The sequence below is a fragment of the Vollenhovia emeryi genome, unplaced genomic scaffold, assembly GCF_000949405.1.
Source record: "Vollenhovia emeryi isolate VEMERY1.0 unplaced genomic scaffold, V.emery_V1.0 DF939217.1, whole genome shotgun sequence".
NCBI classification, from domain to species: domain Eukaryota; kingdom Metazoa; phylum Arthropoda; class Insecta; order Hymenoptera; family Formicidae; genus Vollenhovia; species Vollenhovia emeryi.
In genome coordinates, this window is record NW_011967149.1 from 400,709 (window position 1) to 421,674 (window position 20,966).

At 41.8% G+C, this 20,966-nt stretch overlaps 2 protein-coding genes across 2 annotated transcripts in view; one reads left to right on the forward strand and one right to left on the reverse strand.

Annotated features, from left to right (window-relative positions):
- Positions 1 to 20,966, forward strand: part of LOC105560909 (CCR4-NOT transcription complex subunit 6-like) — a 584,882-nt gene that overhangs the window by 399,759 nt on the left and 164,157 nt on the right. The gene's annotated exons all lie outside the window — the stretch shown is intronic.
- On the reverse strand, positions 11,115 to 12,706 carry LOC105560907. Its single transcript, XM_012010418.1, has 2 exons — positions 12,038 to 12,706; positions 11,115 to 11,453 (listed from the first exon to the last, which is right to left on the reverse strand). The coding sequence occupies exons 1-2, from the start codon at positions 12,233 to 12,235 to the stop codon at positions 11,151 to 11,153; spliced, it is 501 nt and encodes a 166-aa protein (XP_011865808.1). The 5' UTR covers positions 12,236 to 12,706; the 3' UTR covers positions 11,115 to 11,150.

Below are 20,966 nucleotides of genomic sequence, written 5' to 3' on the forward strand. Positions count from 1 at the left end.
CGCGACTTAATTAACTTGGCGAAGAATGAACCGCGTTATCCCCGCGGTACTCTTAATACATCTTTCGCCGCGTTTTAACTTTATCGGGTATTCGCTCGCGAAAAGTCGCGATTTATGTATTCCCCGCCGTGCTTGCCGACTCCCGGGAGCGACGATGTTTCTAATTGGCGCAATTACGATTGCTTGTACTTGGTATCGCGCGCGGCGTTGCACACCGGGAATTTCGCGATTCACGCTCGCGGTTATTCTTGTCGCAACGGGATTATTCCTAAAATTTTCTCCGGCAAATGAACCGCGCGCGAGCGCAAAATAATTCGCGCCGCGCAAGGCGGGGAAATTTGCGGCGCGCGCTTTCATTTTGCGAGAGGAATTTGTAATCTTCAAATTTTTGTGCAAATATGTCTTGACGCCACAGACGTTTTCTTACATTTCCCCAAGAGGGAAATATGCAGATTTCCATATTACATCAAAGACCGATATTAATATTAAAATATCCCATATAGAATATTCGGCGACCCACTTTTGAAAGAGATTTTTTAGAAATAATCATTTTTTCTGAAAAGTCCTCAGATTACATTAGCATAGTATTGGATTACATCACGAGAGACATGGTCCAAAAATGAGGATAAATTAGTTTCTCACTCGTCTATACATAATAATAACATTTTATATGTGTATCACGCAGGAAGGTGATATAGCAGCTAATATAATTCTGACAATTACTTTTATAGAATAATTTCTGAAATCAATGCGCGATTTATCATTTCGATTATAAACTTCTTGATATTACGTTTAACACTTTCGCAGAGCTAAACATACAGATTGCCTTTGGCACGACATTCTTGTAAGACAGAAAACTTGGTTACAACGAAGACTACGTTCCGCCGACGTGGCCGACATATTTTATACGTCGAACTTTATTATACCTTGTTCGCGGTTTCTCTTCTATTTTTTTTTCTACTCTCCGAACTCCTTCCTGGTTTGACATGAACGGCGAACTTCATTGAAGAGAATCTTAACGGATCCTTTATTCTTTCTCCGCGGCTTTGATTCCGCAAGGAACGGTCTAAAGGGATATTCGAGAAGTACTGACAAATTTTTCGGTGGGAAAGGGAGGGATAGCATCGGGGAGAAGTCAGCGAACCGATATTGCAAAGCGGGTAGGCTTTCCTGTATCAACTGCGAGCAACGGTTTCTAATAAAGCACGATGTAATCTCGATATCCCGCAAAGTTAGCCGGCCTACATATTCGTCACGTATAGCGAAATCAAAGCTGACCTGTAAACCGTCTCGCAATATGAGGCATTACCGCCTCGTATTAACTCGCGAATGAATAGAAAATGTTCCCCCGAGAGAGACTAGCTCGCCCTCGTAAAGCGCGAGGGTTTTGCAGATTGCGAAGGAAACGCGTTATTCGCAGCAGAGGGTTGGAAATGATAACTCGTGACTTGTTTATATACGGCATCAGAGAACTATAAATATAAATGAGTCGGTATAAAACAAAAATATAGAATATAAGGTAAAGGCTACTTTTTTTTCCTGAACGAAAGCTGTTTTCCCCTCGAAGGAGAAACTATTTCGTGTGTGAATTTTTATAGTTTCCGTAAATGGAGCTGTAATTGCGACTGGTAGATTGCAAGAATATGAAAACCGTGCTCGATAATTTCCTGGAAAACCGCTCGGAGGGAAGAGTAATGAAATAGATATCGAAAGAATTTCAAGTTTATGTATAGAAGTCCCGGTTCATTTCGAACTGGACGTTCTTTAGATTTTCAGATTAAAGTTTCATCGAGTTTCACGTAAAAAGATTTACTTAGATAGGTTTGGGCTATCGGTTATCGGTTGCAGAAAGTTGCTGTCGGAAAGCAGATGTCTCGCGTGCGCACCGAACTCGGGATAACCTTATCTCGAATAAAACATGAGCACATACATAATGGTGCGTGTCGATTCTTTTCGTCGATAGCAACAACGCGCAATTCTGAACAAACTTCTGCTAATCTCTGGCGATCAGACACGCGAGCTGTGGCGCCATGACGTATATCAGTTCTCCTTTTCAGCTACTACGTATTAGTATTAAAAAAACCGATAGAATCCAAATTTTCTAGAAAAATTCGTTCAGTGCCCGAAGCTGCTAATTAATTTACGAATATCCGGGCGTTATGTGGCTTTCGACATAATTAACTATTGAAATTAATCACAGCAGGAACGAATATTAATTTGCCATGAGAGAACTAAATGATTTGGTCCTCCCGCGTATTGATGGACTTCTGTGCGTGCAATCGAAAATCTTTAATTTACTAAATAATTTATTAAAATGAAATTATTACGCTGCGAGTATTTAATCATCTCTTCACATATTGATTTGTTTTTAAATAACTTGGTCGATGCTGTTTCCGCGGGGGTATCTACCGCTGTTTACAGCGCCGTTCAGGCTGTTAGTGACAGCGCTCGGGATAAATGCGTTATCGCGAAAATGCGAATTAGCCCGCGGTTCTTCATCTCGCGGAGCTCATCTCCGCGCGGATGGCAACGACAGGTATGACGACAATGGAAAAGCGCGCGGGCCATTTTCCCGTTCTTTATACAATACGACGATCGCCGGGGTAATATTCACGATGCTCGACGACGACGCGGGGGATGGTTGAGTGCGGTAAAAACACTCGGCGCTGCGTCTTTCATTCTCTTCCATCTTGTAACATTCTTGAAAAGATTACGCCAGCGCGAGACGCGATTGCGTTGAAACGCGCGTTTGCGTTTATGGAAATGCTTCTCCAATTTTAAATCGCGAAATGTGCGCTGTCGAAAACACGCTTACGGTTCGAACTCAATGGGCGAATGAGAGATAATAATGTTTCTTCGTATTAATTAACATTAATGTAATATAACTGTCAATTTTGACTTTTGATATTAATTAGTCGTAATTTAAATAAACGAAACGCTGATTCTCTTGATGTTCTTTTTCCGTACTAATGAAAATAAATTGCCGTTGATTTTGTCGAAATTGTCCGGTAGGTATAGTTTTCTTTCTATTCATTTGATATTTTACATATCGGAATGTTATATTCATTTTTATTTTATATAAACGTTTTAGCAAATTAAAATTTTGCCAAAATAAATCCATTCAACATTAAGTGAGTAATAGCTTCACATCGCTTATATTTCTTTTCACTTCGACGGAAAAGACTTATTTCCGACATTAAATTAATTCCCTTTATATTTCGATCTTAAATCAATGTTCAATTACTCAACAAGTTTATGCGTACCGATATTTCCATAACAAAAAAGGAGAAAATTAATCTCGAATTATAATTAATGAAACTGCCATTAGAAAGTAACGCGGTGCAAGTGGAACACTTTGCATGATAAATTGCTGTAAGATCGCTTAAAGCCGTGCGTCAACGCGTCAGCGTAGCGACGGTGTCTCAACCGCGACAACGCGGATCGCGAGCATCCCGCGTGCCGTTAAAAGAACAGAAAGGAGAGAAAGAGCCGGTGACTGCAATAGAATAACTTAGTAGCCTCGTTTATATCCTTCCGCTCTCTTCGTGCCCGCCGCTCTCGCTTCGTTTGTTCTCGAACGCGACGGGCGATTAATTAACGAGCGCTCGACAAACGATCGAAGTGCCGTGTCGACTACGACAACGACGACGACGACGAAAGAGAAGCGGCGTCGCGAGGGTGTCGTTCAGACTGTATACCCCAGCATCTGTCCCACTCCTAATTAAACCGGAGTTGAATCATTACTGCGACTACCGGGAAGTAGTTTAGGCCAGAGCAAAAGAACGAAGGACTTATCCTCTCTTGCGCCGACAGAATAATGTCTTTAAACGTAACTCGCGGAAGTTCACTTGGGATTCCATACATATCTGTGTTCTCTTGTATCTTGTCCTTTTTTTTTTATATCGTACCTCTTAAAGGTATTCAATCTAGCCACCGGAAGTAAAGCTCTCTAATTTCTTTGTCCAGTGTCTGCTGAACCCTGTTAATGCTCTTACGATTGTATAACAATTCGTATACTAATCCTCGCAAATCATCGTTAGCGTTTGTCAGTTAATGGCCTCTTGTAAATTACAATAGCATCATCCCGTCTTCGCGAAACTATCGCTCGCTCATCCGATGCGCCGCGGCGGGCTGGCGAATTATCGGCTCGTTTCTCGACGCGCGTTTCTCCCTAAAGTGCTAATTATCGCAACGCAATTGCCGACGATCTATTCATAATCCACGAGCGCCTAATCTAAGCTCAATTACGCGCCAAGCGGATTATATGCACTCACTTGGAACCGAATTAGACGTAATCTCCTCTCCCTTTCGGCACGATCTCTGACGTTGATCTGCGAATCGCACTCGATGTACCTTGCGCTCTCAAACGCGGCTTAATTAGACGCGCGCAAAAGGCTGCCACGAATCCTGAATTTCGACGCGGCTCGTTTACAGTTTCCGATACTACGCGCAAAGTGAAGGTACAATTTAATTCACTGTCGTGAGTCGTAATTAACGTACATCGAGCGAGGGAGCGAGCGAGCGATCAAGTAATCTACGCGCTTTTACGTGTCTATACTCATCGCCACTGTAGAACATTTCGCTGAATTCGGGCTAATAGATAAGACTTTGTCTTAATCCTTCAACTATCAATGCCTGAGTTTCTTTTAACCAAAACCACGAGACATTTTTATAAAAGCATACCACGCCGAAAGTTATGTTTTCCATTCGAATAACGTCAGCGTTTCAAAATCGGTTAATCAAAATTCCTCGCAACGTAATGAAGAAAATCGTAACTCTTTATATTCAACCCTAAGATTTAAAGTTGGGCCGCTTGGCGACCCCACTCGGTGGATTCGCCGTGCTAATTAATCCGCGCCCCATCTATAAGGCTATAACGTCGAATGGAGACCAAGTCTGAAAGTGGCCGCCATCGTCAAGTTACGGTGAAGGGGCGGCGCGGGTGGGTGGCTGGTATATTAAAGGGTGCCCGATCGTTCGTCACGGGGGGGACGATCGTTTATAAGCCGAACAGCTTCATGATTCTCCTTGATGCTCCCATATTTTTGTCGAAATTAAATCTCCCGGTGGACCTAAGACACTTTGGATTTTTGTTTTCTTAATTAATGTATTGCTGGTTTAGAAAATTGTGAGATCAGAGATGATGAACGAGAAATAAAATGGAATAATTGAAAGTAATGTTCGAACAAAAATTAAAATATTAGAATTCAACGCGTGTAATAATGAAAAATGGAGTAATATATTTTTTTTCGGGTAGATAGAAATGTATTTCTATCTCTAGTCTACCACCGTAAAAATGTATGAGTAATCTTGTGAATTTTCGTTAAGTGAGGATTAACTGTAAATTCGCCGCGAAATGTGCCTCGGAAGTTGATAGCGTTAAAGGTATACGCTATAAAAGATGATAGTTATATTATACGAAGCGTTCTGTGTACCGTTGAAAGAAAATGCAAATCTTTAAATCTTTGGGAATCATTCAGAGTCTCTTAGGAAATCAAAGAGATTATGCGTTCCCACACGTTAAGAAAGAGAGAGAGAGAAAAAGAGGGAGAAAATCGTTTCTATCGAACCTTTCTCTATTGCTTTTTCCCGAAGTGCCGTGGTATTTCGATTCTGTGAAATTCAACGTAGGAGATCATCAAAGAGAGACCGAGATGTCGAAAAGAAGAGACTCCCGGAAATATGCGAAGCCGCCGCGAGGAACAACGGTCGTAAAATCCGACGAGGAAGAGGATATCGGTATCGTAGGTGGTCATAACGACGGCGATGGTGCATTGATTACAGGACGGTCCGCGAGTTAACAGCATAGGATTTCTCGATAGAGGGAGAAGCAGAGAGAGGAGGCGGTCAAGGCTCCTTGTTGCGCGACCAGTCAAGCATGCCGAATGGAAAAAAAAAAGAGAAAAACACTGTTACCGGGAATGATATTCCGATGAAACGAGAAATATATCACCGAGAAAGTGGAGTAGAATATGACAGATATACGATGACTTGCGAATGTTATATGACATCTGGAATAGATTCTTCGTCAAATATTAAAACGAAAGTCCTAAATAGAACGTAGCTCTTTAGTTATGTTTAAACATTGGATAGTAAAAATATTCCAATTGGATTTTAATGCCGAATACAGATGAATAACGAAGCTCCTTTCTATTCCTCGCTCGGCCTTCAACGGACTCGGGACTGAATTTTTTATGGAAATTTTAATTAACCTGCTAACCAAAATTTCGACAGGACAGGAAGGACGAGTGTACGACACTAAATACGTTAGCGTTCTTCAAACAATTAAACATTCATTTCCTTTCGGAAGACAAAAATGAGATCGAGCCAGGCTATAATAAAGTTCTATGCAAACTAATTAATTTGCTCGTTAGGATGCAGAACGGAATATAAATGGTCGGATTTTTTCGAAACCAGGAATAGAGGTAGAGACCGGCGTTAAACGAATTCTAAGAGGAATGAAACCGGAAGGGAGCGAGAGAGAGAGAGGAACGTTTGCAATGCTAATTATATGGCTTTTCTTATAACGCTCAGGTACCGCTTTCATGGCCCAGTTTAACTGACGATCTCGCATTGTGTTCTTCATCCCCGCGTGATCCACGAGCGTATCTTCGCGACCGGTATCGTGCAACTCACTCAATGCGCTTCCCCCCCTTCTCTCGCCCCCTCTCCCTCCCCCCTCCCTCCGTCCTTCGAGAGGTATTATGCACTCCCACGGTAGATTGAGGTTTGAGAGTACAGTAGAAGATTCATATTCGTATTTCGTATACTCGCGGTTCGTTATTTGCATTTCGTGTTTCATATTCGCGATCCCTGAAGCTCCATTCACTCGCGGAGGGACGGTGCGTAATTTACATTTTTCAAGGATATGGATTTAAGGCGAACTCCGAAATAAGCTCTTCAATTGTTGATTCGTTGCTTGCGAATTGAATTAAGTTGGCTTTGCGCTTTATCATATTAATACAATGTGTACCACAGATCCTTACGTCCTCTTTATTACATTGTATTTACGATACTTGAAATGTGCGTTTGATGCAAATTGTTGCGCCACGTCGCAACTAATAGACGTTTCCCTCCCACCCACGCGCGTTCTCCCTCTTCTTTCTTTTCTGGTCATACGATATTTATTATATTCGAGGACTACGGTCCATAAGTTTCGCCATCAAAAGATAAGCTGCAACGACACGAAGACAATAAGAGGACTAAACTCTATTAGGAGTAACGTGAATGGAGTGGAATCGAGCCATCTTTACGGGCGCACTCCGGCGTATCGATCGCCGATTCTGGTAACCGTCTACGAGATCAGAGCCGAGATTACTTTCATCGTTTTATGCCCGTTACGTGCCACGTCGCTGGCTGGCTGGTTAGCTGGCTAGCTGACTAGCTAGCTGGCTGGCTAGCTGGTTAGCTAACTAGCTGGCTGGCTGGCTAGCTGGCTAGCTGGCTGGCTGGCCGGCCTGCCGTGTTCTCTCTTGCTCGGGGAAAACTTTCCTTCCATGAGGAGAGGACCCTTCGTCCTTCTTCCCGCAGCCAGCCAATCAGCGCTTGCGGACTATCGGCGACAATAAAAGGCGAAGAGGTGGCGGCCCCGACGGGGGTGACTCATCTTTTACGCTCCAAGTGGAGAACTTCGCTGAGCCACGCGTTTCCTTTACGTGCTTCAATGTGACCGTCGCTAATTATAGCGCCGTTAAATCACTCGGCCAGAGAACGAACTCGGGATTGCTAAAGATATCGATGAATTTCAGTTACCTTGTGTTTAGCTAACTGTTACGAGGATAACGATCAATTCTTCCAGTAGCGATATAAGAGTAACCCGTGGTCCAATCGTGATTAATCTTAAAAGTCAATTTCAGTACAAACCAATATCAGCATATTTGTGTGTGTGTATTTTTTTTCTCGTATACGAAACGATGGTTGCAACTTGCATTACACACTGTACGTTCAACTGGACGGACGCGTAATCGCATTCATTTAGTTGCACACGGTACGATAGGCTACGTCCATTACGGAGCGTAACGTATGCGGTTGTGATGGCGCATACTAATTGTTTAGATAAGCGCGAATCCGAGCACTCATTTAGAAACGCCGGAATCGGCGGCTGTGTGGCTCGTCAGTGCTTTTTTGCGACTTTTTTTTCGCGAGGATGCGATTTACATGTGTTGCTCGCGTCCTCCCGCAGCGCACTTTTTCCTCTTTCCGAATAATTCGAAGCGCATTACGTAATCTAGTGTACCTTTTCCAAGGGCAACGTTGTAGCGCGATACTGCGTATGGCGGATAAGTAAATTCGTTAGAAAATGGAGTGGAGGATGTAGAGGAAGAGATTCCACCCACCCTCACCTACGCATTTACTTTACATTAAATATACAAGCAGTCATTCATATGTCTGCTTTCAGTTCGGAGGCCAAATTTTGTATCGGTAATTTGCTTCAGATTCAGAAATAAGACGCATCTTATTTCTGAAGCTAACGGCATACGACACTATTTTTCCTGCTGAATTGCTTGCGAGTACCAATAAGGATGCAGAGTTTTAGATCAGGCGACTTGAAGCTAAATCCTGATTGGCTCTCGTAAGCAATCCAATAGAAAAAAATAGTATCGTGTGCCGTCGGCTTTATTCTTACGTAGACGTTTAGAGAAAATAACATTCTAAGGTCTACAATTCTCGGTTTTGGTTACATATCTTGAACTTAAAATATTTTAGAAACTATGAGAAACTGCCACCTAACTATTAAAGCAAAGTTACTCGGGCAATGAACGCCCCATAAATTAAGGTCGAAACTCTCTATTAAGGTTAAAACGACCCGAGTTGTGTAAGTTTTTCCAAAGGTGTGCCGAAAATTTTATTAAAACAAGCACCAGTTTGTATGAATAAAGTTGTTACATCACGTTAACAAATCTATTTAAAATTCACATTGCACGCGATAACACTTGTAAAGATTTATGAATATTAATGTTAACGCCGTAACATTACTGTAACATTAATATTAACTGATATTACTGCCTCATTTTTTACGCAAAAAGGGAATTAAGAATCACAAGTAAAACCATTTGTGGTAAAAAATGACGTTAATTGCAACATATAACATTATGAAATAAAATAGCTCCTCTATGTCGGTATAATAGAGATGTTAATCAAATTACTGCATCGAAAGGCGCTTGATAAAATGAATTATATCACACTTTGATCCGTAATTTGTTAATGAATGGCCGAATTTAAATTTCGAGGGACGATACTTTATCTATTTACGATTAATAAAGCGGTCGATTATAGTAATTGGGGTGCAACGCGCGCGGGCTGGCTGCACTTTCGTGCCGCGATTTACGCCGGCGAGGTTGCGTTTAGCGGGATTCGAGATTCGCGCGCGGTTATTCATTCCGCGCGCGAGTTTTTCCCGTTTTACGAGCTAACCCCGACAAAGAATTCCGGGAAATTATTATCCGGATGCACTCGGTAGACAAGTCGGCCGGCGTGAGATAATGAGGTAATAAGGAAATGAAACGAATGTCGTCGTTGTCGGACGGAAAAGGGGGGGGGGGGGAGGGAGGGAGAAGGGAAAGAAAGGTGGAGAGCCATTCATTCGTCCCGGCAATCCGTTTATTTTATGCTTTAAACGCGTCGATAAATTGGAGTACGCCTATTAAATCTTCCGTTAGAGAATACCCTCGTTTATCCGAAACTCGCTCGCTTTAGCGTAACTTCCAGGAATGCTCTCGCAGCCACAGTATCGTGAGGAATCGCGTCAATTATTGTTCCAAGTTTCAAATGATTACAATAGCGGGATGAGGTGATTGAAAAATGTTGTTATGTACTATCGTGTAGAAATCCTCTCGATTTACACGATTGAAAATGAAACGATGGGAGCTTCGGGGGGGAAAAAAAGCATGAAAAATCGAGACGAAAGAATTTTAGATTTTTAACACAGAAATAATCGCTGGAACGTTATTTCATTCAGAAACGAAGGTTTTAACACAGTTTTTAGAGGCGTTTTATTTCACCGTTCGATGTCACAAAATCTCGTACGTGAAAGCTCATCTAAAAGCAAATAAATACCCGTGTAAATGCGTCTCAAATAAAAAAAAATACCACCGGTTGTCGTCGCACAAAAAAAAGAAGCGCTATCCAAAAGTGGGTCAGAAAAAGAAACGCGGGTAAACTCGAAAATCCGTTAACGGATGATTAATAAAGCAATAATACGACGTGTCGCGCCTCGTCCTGTCTCGTCTCGCGAAGTTTCCCACGAAATTGTCAGTCAGCCGGGAACGCGAATCGTGTCTCTCGCAGCGTGAAACTGTTTGTGCCGCGAGTTTCCATTTAAGTTCTACGACGGGGAACTCGCCTTGCCTACCATGGAATTCCGCAGAATTGAATTTGCACGGAATAACGAAGTAACAGTTCGCGTTTCGCGAGCGATGTGCAAATACATTTGTTCGTTCGCCGTTCCCCATTCGTTCGACCATCTCTTCATCCGTTTCTCCTAGCCGCACTCCCGACAGCAAACCTGTCTTGCATAAAAATCGACCGTCGCCGTCCCCGCGCTGCCTTCGGATTCGCTTTGTTCCCGAGCTTTCGAAGCTTTCGAAGCTTTCGATTCGTCCAAGTCGCGCCGACGATCCCACCTTTTGTCCACGCAATCGTCGCTGCTACACTCGTCATATGGTGAGCCGCAATGCTGCACACGATAAAAATTGCGAACATTTGCAAGAGAGGGGCGATTTGGTCATCCGTTTTAAGAATTTCTTATATAACAGGTATCGACACCGCTACGCTTCGTCTTTCGTAAAAATCGAAATAATACGAAGCGAAAGCTGGCCGTCAAGTGAATTTTATTATTATTTTGTAATAATGAATATTAAATATAATTATTATGTAGAATAATTATATTTAATATTTTGTAATCATTGTTACAAAAATAATTAACGGCCTCAGTACGCACGTATCTTTCGTGATAAACAAGCGAAAAATTATACAGCAAATACTTGCTGAATTATATTCTTCTTCAGCGAAATTTTTAATTGTATAAAAATATTTTCTTCATTTCTAAAATTTATTTCTATATTTATCCGACGTATACGATACATCCTTTCTCTTGATTATCTTTAAATAAATTCAAGGGCGCCGTTTCTTGGGCGCGATTTCAAGGAAAGCTACAACTTGAAAATATCTTTCATCGCGGGGAGCGTCGCCGTATCAAATTTCCGCCGCGTAAAAATTCGCCGCGACGACCTCGTCAGAGGAGCCCTGAAAATATTTTCCGACGACGACGGTGGGCCAACCCTGTATGGAATACCACGATAACGACGACTCACCGTGACCTGGTTCGCACAAAGGGCATATCCGCGCGATAGCTTCGATTGCGACCGGCAGCTACGAGATCCGCCTCCTCGCCGAGGACGTTCCTCCGAGACCCTGAGAGCTCTCGCAGCCTCGTCACCCATGGAAAGTGTTTTCTTTGTCACACGAGAAATGTCGTTGACGTTAGCACACCACCTGTGTATCGCCTTTCAGCCGATAAATGGATAGATATCGATTTTTTTTTATTTCCTCCCGATGCGTAATGATGCGTAACGAACACACGTGAGGCGTGTGAATGAAGCACATAAAACGTGTGACGCATCAATTTCTATTAAAATAGTAATTTTGCAAAAGGGTGTTTCGAGTCACAGATTAATGGGGGGTTTTTTTGAAGGCCAACGTGATGATATAAACGTAATTGTATGACAATTTCAGAAAGGAACAGATGCGCTCTCTCATTTGTGATTAAACTGTCACAGCTGACAAAGGTGCTGCAAACGTCTAGATATTATGTAAATTAAATCACCGTAAATCACCGCAAAATTATCGTTATTTCATCAATTATTCTATACAAAATTTAATAAGGTAATTTTTATTTTTTATTATTTCTTTTAAATATAAGCACCCTGCATGCGTTTCGAGATTACAGTCGTGACTTAAGATCAACCGGCAAATATCCGGCATGCACCGGAATCAATTTGCTGATGCGATTAACGCATAACAATGCGATACCACTCACCTGACGATGTCCGGGTTGCGAGCCGCCGCACTCCGCTCGAAGATAACACGACGGTGCATTTGCGAAATCGCTTAATTTCCCGCGGCTAGACGCGCATTCGGACGAATGGGCGATCAGCTTGCTCTCCGCTCGCGTACGAATCCCGTAATCGTGGCCGCAACGCGGGCACAGCGTGCGCACGCTTTTGTCCCGTCTCATCAGCAACGGTATGAAACAGAAGGGCCAACATCTACAAGGATATCAGTGACACTCGTCTAAGTTTTTCGTTAGAATTTAATGAGAAAAAAAATGGGAGGCCTGCGATATTTCGTAAGATTATGTAGAATTGTGCGCGCTATGAACCTGGAGGTGAAAGTAAGCTTTCTCTTTTGTTAGAAAAAAAAAAAATGTGAAACTTTAAATCTATTGCAATCTATTCTTGTTACGATTTGGATTCTGCTCTGCGTGTATCTCTCTAGATTCTCATCAGGTAGTTTTAATTGAGACGCTGCAATAAACCGTAGGTAAATATCGTGCTCGAGTAGTGTACGACTTTGTATTTTAATTAGCCGGGAAATGTCAGAAACGTCTCTTTCGTCGCGCCAATTAAAGGCTTATAACTGATAAAAATTGAGGGATGATAGAATTATCTCTAAATGCACGTAGGGGAAAAAAAAATGACGTAGCTGCATCGCAAATGAGATTATTTTCTGATGGAGCTTACATCGCTACATAAAATTGTGTTGCACTTGGCTAATCAGGTTTAATGAAGTGAATATATTTCATTTTGAAATACGGCATTACACGCTTATCGACAGTCACTCGTCGTGATTTATGAGAGCGAGTAATTTCGCGATTTCCGTCGCGTATGAATTCAATTCGCTGAAAACGGACGCCGCCGCGCGACCAGGATTAAATTTAACGAAAGGGATTTAATGATTACGATTCGCAGCGATTCGCGCTTCAACCGTTTCGCGCTATGGCCGCGCGTTGGTCTTTTGAAAAAGCCGTATATTATAGAAGAGAGACTATTCAGAGAGTCCGCAGGTGCGCGCCTCGCTAATTAGCGTCGTTTTTACCGCCGCTAATAAGCGATTATCGAAAACTTGTTTTACCGCGGTATTGCTTTATCGGCACGAATTTACGCGAAATATAGGAAATAACGGTTGCGAACGTACGTTAAAATCCCTCCTTTTTTTTCCCTGATCGCTTCTGTTTATTTAATATCAAATTATCGATTCATCATGCGCTTTCATGATTTCACTGAATAAATAAATACGAATATTATTTTACGCGCACATGCACGCGCACGCGCGCACCGTGATTGATATCGAAGTTACGTAGCGTGCAATTTGCATTACTCAACAACGTGCAATTGCGGTTCCCTTCTTCGCTGCTTTTGTTAAATTGTTAAAACGATTTTTTTAATAACTAACCCCATTAAGCACACTGCAGCCAACCGGGAGCTCATAAATTTCTGCTGCTTTAGCATTATCGGCGCCGCTTTCACGCCACACGCAGGACAACGAATTGATTCATCGTGGTATTTCCATATTTCAACTGTAAACAAATAATACGTGACGTTGAGACTTACACTTTGCATTCGCGTCTGCAGTAAACTCCTCTTCTGACTTTGCGATAACATTCGCACAATTTTTAATTAATTTAGGATTGAGTAAGACCGAAAGGAAGTAAACAAAATTCCCCGCTTCTAATTTAATTATGTCCGTATCTCTTTGCAATTTTTAATTTACTCGGAATTAATAAATGCTGTTGGCTCTGTGCAGACCTTCCGTGGAGAAGACATTGTTCGGTCGTTTCGGCGCGCGAGTTTTACCATCGGGCGCTTTCAGCTTCGGAATCCACGGTAGCAGCATGCCACTTTGCGACGGCCCGCTCCGCTTGCATTCCGCCCTTTGTGATTTACAAAAGCGCGCTGCTTTCTAGAAGCATAAATTCATTCGAGCGCGCGCGATAAACATAAACCGGCCTGGTTGCACGCGCGCATTTCGCAGCAACGCGCGCTCTCAGGGCGCACCACATTAATGAACAGAATTTACGAACGCATTTCTAATTACTGTTTTAAACGCGCGATACTCAATCGCGTTGTTTGCGGTAAACCGATTCGGACCGCCGCTACGGCCGCTGATTACAACAAAATCCGCTGTTTAATTACGGGCGTAATAAGTCATTATGGAAATCGCCCGGGAGCCGATGATCGCACACGTAGCTGCATATCGAAACAGCGAAATGCATCGCGCACCGACTCGCGGCTTTCTTCTTCACCGCCGCCGCCGCTGCTTTGTAGACCGAGAGCGGTTGGTCTCTCATCTTTTTCAATAACTCAATATTCTTCAACATTGTTTCGCGATAATAAATGTCCGCGTTAAACAACTATTTTCGCACGGAAATAACATTATTTTAATGTGTATTAATTGTGTATATTTACAAAATTATATTTGTGTTTCCCGGGAAACGTCATGTACATTAGCGAGACACAAAAACAAGCCTTGGATCGTTTGACATGTGTCTTTGTATTCTTGTAAACAAATTTGCAACATTGAAAAGTTTAGTCCTGTAAATTAATTTCCCGTTTTCGAAGCACATTCATTAGCGGAACCTATAAATTTCAGTTGAATGGTAGTTCATTTGTTATTTAAAACATCACGCGAGTCTTAATTATTCACGTAGATAACAAAACCATGTATTGATAAAGTACTTTATTAAAATGTAGAATAATAAAGCGTTGCGCGTTAATTAAGCTCTCTCTTTCGCGATGGACATAATTGCGCCGTTGATCGATATCGAAATATTAGTATCGAAACGAGCTGTAACGTTGAAAACGCTTTATTCGGAAAAAGCACAATGACGTTTGTTTTCGCCGATGCGTCAACATTGAACGTTCGCGGAGCGCTCTTTATTAATTTTCCGCGCGGTTCTTTTCTTCGTCGCTTGCACCGCGGTAGCTCGCGAGCCCTGTCGCTCTCGAACCTCTGGAATCGGTAGATTTGCAGGGCGTCAACTTTACATTTCTGTACTCGAAAGTGACCGCGCAACGGGCAGAATCTCTTTGTGCATTTTGTCATTAACGGAATAAAGCAAAACGCCCAAGATCTGTTGCGAGTCGTCCGGCAGTGAAAAGCTGACAGCGCGATTGTGCGCGAATTGTGCGAGGACCGAGACCAATCGGCAGAAATTGCGGTTCACTCAAAGGGACGTAGCGCGACAATAATAAAAAAAAAGGAAGGGAATACTGTTAGAAGGTTGGAAATAGTTTTCTGGAAGCACCGCGGAATTTACGTTCAATTTTAACCGAATTTGAACCTCCAATTTTAAGTTTCTTGAACCAAATTTTCGGAGACAGAAAGTCTCAGAGTGACACGGGAGATTGATCGGACAGCGGACGTGAAATTCTTGGCCGTTTGTCTGCAAACCGCGAGCTCTAAATTTTGTCTGGCCGACCATGCGTATCGTGAAAAGATGAGCAAAAAGCTATCTCTCGTTAAGGGCGATAACGAAGGTCGTCGCGGAAGAAATGACGTTACATAGGAGGCAAAAAGTTTTATCAGATAAACGCGAGAGTTCTGTTGGAGTCCATGTTGCCTTATTCAAAAGAAGTATGATAAATCATTAGAGATAAAGCAGCAGGACAACTTCCTATCTGTCAGGAATGTCCCGCGGTATATTTACCGGATGATAACGCTTTAGAATTAAACGTGCGATTAATTAAACGAACTGACCACTTAACGAATTAAATAAAAAGATTAGCGTTTAATTTAGTTTCCAATAAATTATTATGTGGTCGAGATGTCTTTCAATAATACGATTTTTCATCGTCAACTTTTCTTCGAAGCTCTTCTATTCATTTTAATTAAATTAATTGATCTTTGACCCAACGTACCCGAAAAGACAGAGAACTCCGATATGCGAAGTCTTTGCGTGAGGCTTCGACGCAGCTCCCCTCTGGCATTGTGGGGAGGGGGAGGAGCAGACCTCTCGCCGTTCAATTTCCACGTGTCCACTGTGGGTGGCGAAAGCGAGTGTTAAGCCTTAACTTTCACATCGACCACAATCGGCGCCACAAACCGTCGTCATGCCGGATAGACCGCAGACAAAACATTCTTCCAAGGGCCGGTTTTACCGACGTCGCTCAGCTTTAATCGTATTTCCACCGGTTTTCTAAATATACGACGATATATATATATATATATAAAGGAAAAGACAGGATTTAGTTAATCACGGCTAAGAATCTGACGTCAGCGCAACCAGATTTATCTGAAAAGTTTAAGAGCGATTTGTAATTTCTGTTAAATACAAGGAACTTTAGATCCTATGAACTAATTATACAGTGTAGTGTACATATTTTCTAAATATTAAATTAATACGTAATCAAACTTAATATTAAAATATTGATAAAAAATAAAAATTACTGTTACGTTACTGGCAATATTTGAGAATTAAGTATCAATATCGCAATAATCTTTGCTTAACCTCGTACGATTGCTTCGTCCGTAATTCGTGGAATCCGAATGCTCTCTCGTGAATTAATGATTCTTTTCGTATTGGCTTAATTCAGATATAGCGAACGACCACATAAATCCAAGGCGGAAATAGCTACAGCGACTCGCGCCAAACATGGAACTTTAGCGTTTACCGTATCCGAATTAGGATATATCGCGAAAGCTCTCTCGGTTGCCGTGCGGCACGTAAGGTTTAATCGCATCGGTATCTACCACGAGTAGCGTAAACTTTCTTCGGCTCGCTCTTCTTGCTGCTACTAGTATCGACTGCCGTGACTGGCGACGAAATCCGATTCGATACTATCCTTAACCCCCGTTCTTTTGCAAAAAGTCAAGAAGTAGAGGAAACGCGGTCGTCGCCGACCGTATACGTCACGTGATTCAATTTGCGAACGCAAACATGCGGAATACCCGTGAACAGTCCCCTTTGAATGCGACTGTAGATGATACGTTATTATTACCTAATTAATTCGAAGGCTATCTTGTGATAATGAAGCTATAGACGAGACTTTTGGCAAAGCGATATGATATAGCGAAGTAGTTAAAATTTGTGACAATGTATTCTTCATCGGGAGAAACTCTCGTTTGACCTCAATTTACTGTAACAAAGACTCCCATAAATATGAAAGTTAAAAGATATGGGATTAATCTGTGACAAGTTATGAATTAATTATAAGCATGAAAAATTCTGTTACACGTTACGAAGCTGCGTTTTGTCTCGCACGAATTTTTGACACTTAGCACGTGTAACATTTATTTCGAGGATCGTGAGAATACTGAGATCGCTCTTAGTATATCCAGTTTAGAAACTTTATATGTTCTCGACCCGAGAGACTCATGAGTTGAAGGACTGCAGGATGGACAAGAAGAAGGTCGAAGGTGGAAACGCGAGACGATAAGGCCACCACAAACATGAAATGCAGTCTCCGTCTTTTTTGCGCGTAATTTCCGTATGATCCTCCCATCTATCACGTTATCTATCCCATCTATCAAGATATCTAATTTCTCGGTTACCACCTTCAGGATCGAGAGAAACCGTGGAAGTTTAAGAACCGAAATTTACGATAGAGACTTTTATCGCCACGAAAAAATGGTATGACGTGAAATGTGAGATGTTGAAAAAGCAACGTTACGCAAACTATACCTAGTGCTGAATGAAGAAATAATTTTTAATAAAAATAAAGCAGGATTTAATATTTGCATATATACAACAATATTTTTTTTTAAACGTGTTGATAGCATCGTATCAACATTTTGAGATTCTTTTGTTGTTTTATTGTACATTTAGCTTGATATAGAGATATTGGAAAATATTCCTCTACGTTAGTTGAAAAAACGAATATCCATACCTGATTGTTCAAACATTCGCCAACGATCTCGGGATAATATTTATGGATATGTTTGAGAAGTCCGTGTCTCGTTCCTCGACGTTTACTTATTTATTACATATTGTATGTGCACCAGATCGCTAGACACGGCTACATTAAGAATAGAGAGATATTTGGTTAGAATAAACGCGAAACAAATACATACATTATAATAATTATTGGATAATCCTTTTTATCGTATAATTAAATTTTACAACATTACGAGATATTTTCTATGTGGCAAATTAAGACTTATTTGTCCCGTTGTGACAATTTGACGGCTAACCTAATTAATCACGATTACACATTAGCTTTTCCAGGGTTGAAAAATAAATTAGAAAGTCATGTATTGAAGATTGAACCAACCTTCTCTTCTATCATGTTCTTGAAAGCGTGTATTTTCGGCTTCCTACAAATCCATCGAACAGAATCAAACTTTCTGACTATGATTGATGTACAGTTACATTGACAAACTGAAGGCTCGCGTGTGAGTAGCGGATCGATAACAGCGAATCGAAGTTGTTTTTCGAAAGCGACTCCATTACATGCACGGGATATTGCGTCAACTTTTAATTCGAATTCTCCTGTGTAATTGATATGCAAAATAAAGAAGCTGGAGGCAGAATTAATACCCTATAATTATAGAAAGTGCGCGTATAATATACATAATATATATAATCATTATAAATGTATTATTTATAATACATTAACAGACAAATGGATTTATAATGAATTCTAATTATAATAAATAAGCATACGCGGGCAAGAAATTGATAGGTGTTTCGGCAACATACGCGTCCTGCTCACACACACCGAATAGCGTATCAATAAAACACGTTATTGTTATAAATACTTTTACGAATCGCATCGTATGTACGTCTCGCGCGCGCTCGTGCAGTAAAGTCCCCGTAACCGGGATACTTTCGTGATGCGAAGCAGAATACCCCGAGTCCTGCGAAGACTTTGTCACGTTTTACAAGTTTCTCACCGACGCGGAAGTGCTTCGTGAGGGAAGCAATCCACGAGGTGTCGCCGGAGAGGTACGAACCGGGAGGAAAAAGGAGCTTTTCCTGAATGCGCTATGAGAGGTTGAGTCAAAAGTTTTCGCAGGCGGGAACAAAGGGCTCGGTACAAAAGCTCGTCGCGGACGATGGTCTCGCACGGTCTCGCTTCCGTTTCACTCGCCCGCGGGAAAGGAGGGGGAGGGGACTACTAGCGGTCGGGCGTTTGCTTCCGTCGAACTCTTTTCGCATATATACGCTCTATTGAATCTTAGATAACGCGACGTATAACTGTATATGATTTCCCGCGGTGTTTCTCTCCCCGGTCGACCGTAGAAATTTAGCCAGCGAGAACAGAAAGGGAATGCGCGACATTTTGACCGAAATTGAGTTAACAACGGATTTAACGTAAAGTTAAACAAATTTCTTTAACGGAAACTTAACCTCGAGAGGTCTCCTGTTCAGGGCAAAGCTGCGTAAGATCTACTGCGAAAGTCGTATTACGCTTATAAAATAGTTTTGGTTTTTCTCGAGTATTTTTGTCACATATACCCTTTTTGTTCCAACTGATTCAATTCTCTCTTTCTTCCTCGTCGAGTTTCAGAGCGTGCCACCGACTTCGCGATCGAAAAGGTGAAACGAATTTCCGCCGTTTGCGTGAAGGTGAGAGTGAGGAGAGAACGCTCCATAATAAGTATTTAGTATTGCGAAAAGTGAATAAGGCCGAAAATTCTTTCAAGTAAAGATTCCGAGTCGCAAATTCTCTAAATAAATAGAAGTATATATGTATAATAAAATTATTCGGGGATAAAAAATATTTTTACTCTGTCAAATATTTCGCAGTTTTGACGACTAAAATAAGATTAATTACAAATTAACAATTCTCTTTCTTTCTCGTCGACTTTCAGAGCGTGCCTCCGACTTCGCGATCGAAAAGGTGAAACGAATCTCTGCCGTTTGCGCGAAGGTGAGAGTGAGGAGAGAATGCTCCATAATAAGTATTCAGTACTGGGAAAAGTGAATAAGGCCAAAAATTCTTTCAAGTAAAGATTCCGAGTCGCAAATTCTCGAAATAAATAGAAGTATAATATTTCGGAGATAAAAAATATTTTCACTCCGTCAAATACTTCCCAATATTTTGACGACTAAAATAAGATTAATTACAAATTAACAATTATCAATGAATAACAAAATATAGCTTGTATATGTAGTTCTCCATTATTTAGAAAACTAGAAACTCATTATCTCTCTTTGTTTTTTCTAAACGTTTCTCGAGTGCCACGGCTAGGCTCTCGATTTTAGCGTTATTTGATGTCGAACTTGCACTGCATTCGTGTTATGTCGTGACTAGGCAATAAGAGAAAGCAGCATTATCCGCTCGAAGATATAGGACAGCCGATCATTAATCCCTCAACCGCGGAGACTGACGTCGTTGTTCTCGACAGCGTCGTAACGATATAATACTGCCTTAAATATAATGCTGCAGCGCGTGTCTGTCTTCCGATATCGGACGAACTACTAGTCATTGAAAATTAACAGAGGTCCGACGCGAAAGGCCGTAATTGAATTAGTGGCCGAGAACACGTCTCTCTCGTTCCGGTAGTGGGTCAGGAAATCAGGTCAGGTGGAGGAAGAAGAAGAAGTAGCGGCAGGCGGACGTGGATGGAGTAGTGCCAGGTGGTGGTAGAGGGACTCTTCGAGTACCGTTAACCGCGTCTGTACCGCCGGCCGTTTCTTTATGCGGACAAACGTGGGCATGAGGAGACACCGAACCCGCGTGCCTCGTGGGTGAGAGACGCCCACGTAGATGATCGCGAACAAAAGCTCCGGCGCGTAAAAGTCTCAGCCGGAAAAACCGCGCGGCTTAGGCGCGCGCGCGCGCGCGCGGTCGCTAATTGAAAGATATAATAGAGGGAACGATATAGACCTAACTCGTATTCACGATGCCTCTTAGTCGATGCAATCGAGAATAGCTAACTATGGCCACTGTCCGGGTGTCGTAGCTTATGCAACGCTCGGCGAAAGGATCTCGCTTTAATCACATATTCTTTGATCAATTTGG

Coding starts and splice junctions, on each gene's coding strand:
- LOC105560907 (XM_012010418.1), bottom strand. CDS start 12,235: ATGAGACGGGACAAAAGCGTGCGCACGCTGTGCCCGCGTTGCGGCCAC. Junction 11,454..12,037: donor CGCAACCCGGACATCGTCAG/GTGAGTGGTATC, acceptor CGTGTGACAAAG/AAAACACTTTCCATGGGTGA.